The 686-nt window shown below is 41.4% G+C and overlaps 1 protein-coding gene across 2 annotated transcripts in view; it reads right to left on the reverse strand.

Annotated features, from left to right (window-relative positions):
- Positions 1–686, reverse strand: part of LOC119588470 (sphingomyelin phosphodiesterase-like) — a gene marked incomplete at its 3' end in the record, with an annotated part of 48,524 nt that overhangs the window by 43,174 nt on the left and 4,664 nt on the right. For both annotated transcript variants that reach the window (XM_037937116.1, XM_037937117.1), the window contains 1 exon segment: positions 621–686. In XM_037937116.1, coding sequence (XP_037793044.1) covers positions 621–686 — 66 coding nt within the window.

The raw sequence follows: 686 nt of genomic DNA on the forward strand, positions 1-686 counted from the left end.
ATCTATACCCATTCATAGCCACAACAACCATGCTAGTCTGCCGTTTGCGATTCATCCTCTCCATGAAGTGTGAAAACCGACGGAATCGGCGTCACTCAGGGGTGGCCGAAAGCGGAGACGGGATGAAAGGGGCGAAATGACGGAGGTTTATATAGGAGTACAGCACAGTATCCCGTTTGTTCATCTCTGTGATCCTGAGTGGGTAAGGTTCAGGCGAGAGTATTTCGTGTCGACTTTCATTACTTGGTTTATTTTATATCAGTTTGTCTGTAATCCGACTCTCTTTTCTAATAAGCACGGTAGGAATCTCAGGGCGCATTAGTAATAATAAAACTAAGTGCAATGCACCGTCTAGACTTTGACTAAATAAACCATATACACTGCTTATATGCATTCTACAAACGCTTTTGAAAATGGGTTGTTGAGGGGTAAAAGAGAGCTGTAATCGTGACAGAAAGATAAAAGTGAAAACAAATGTTGAAACAGAGACAGATGTGTACAGCTTTTTGGAAACACACTTAGGTGATACGTAAAGGAAAAAACTAAGCAGAAACAGGAACAAAAATGGGTAAAATGGTGTACTGAAATAGGAAAATATTTAAGAAAGAAAAACAACTAACACAAGGTCAGGACTTGTGAGGGCTGCTTGCGCCAGGAGGTCATCTAGTGTGTGCAGAGGAATATCG

This window comes from Penaeus monodon, chromosome 24 (assembly GCF_015228065.2).
Source record: "Penaeus monodon isolate SGIC_2016 chromosome 24, NSTDA_Pmon_1, whole genome shotgun sequence".
NCBI classification, from domain to species: Eukaryota; Metazoa; Arthropoda; class Malacostraca; order Decapoda; family Penaeidae; genus Penaeus; species Penaeus monodon.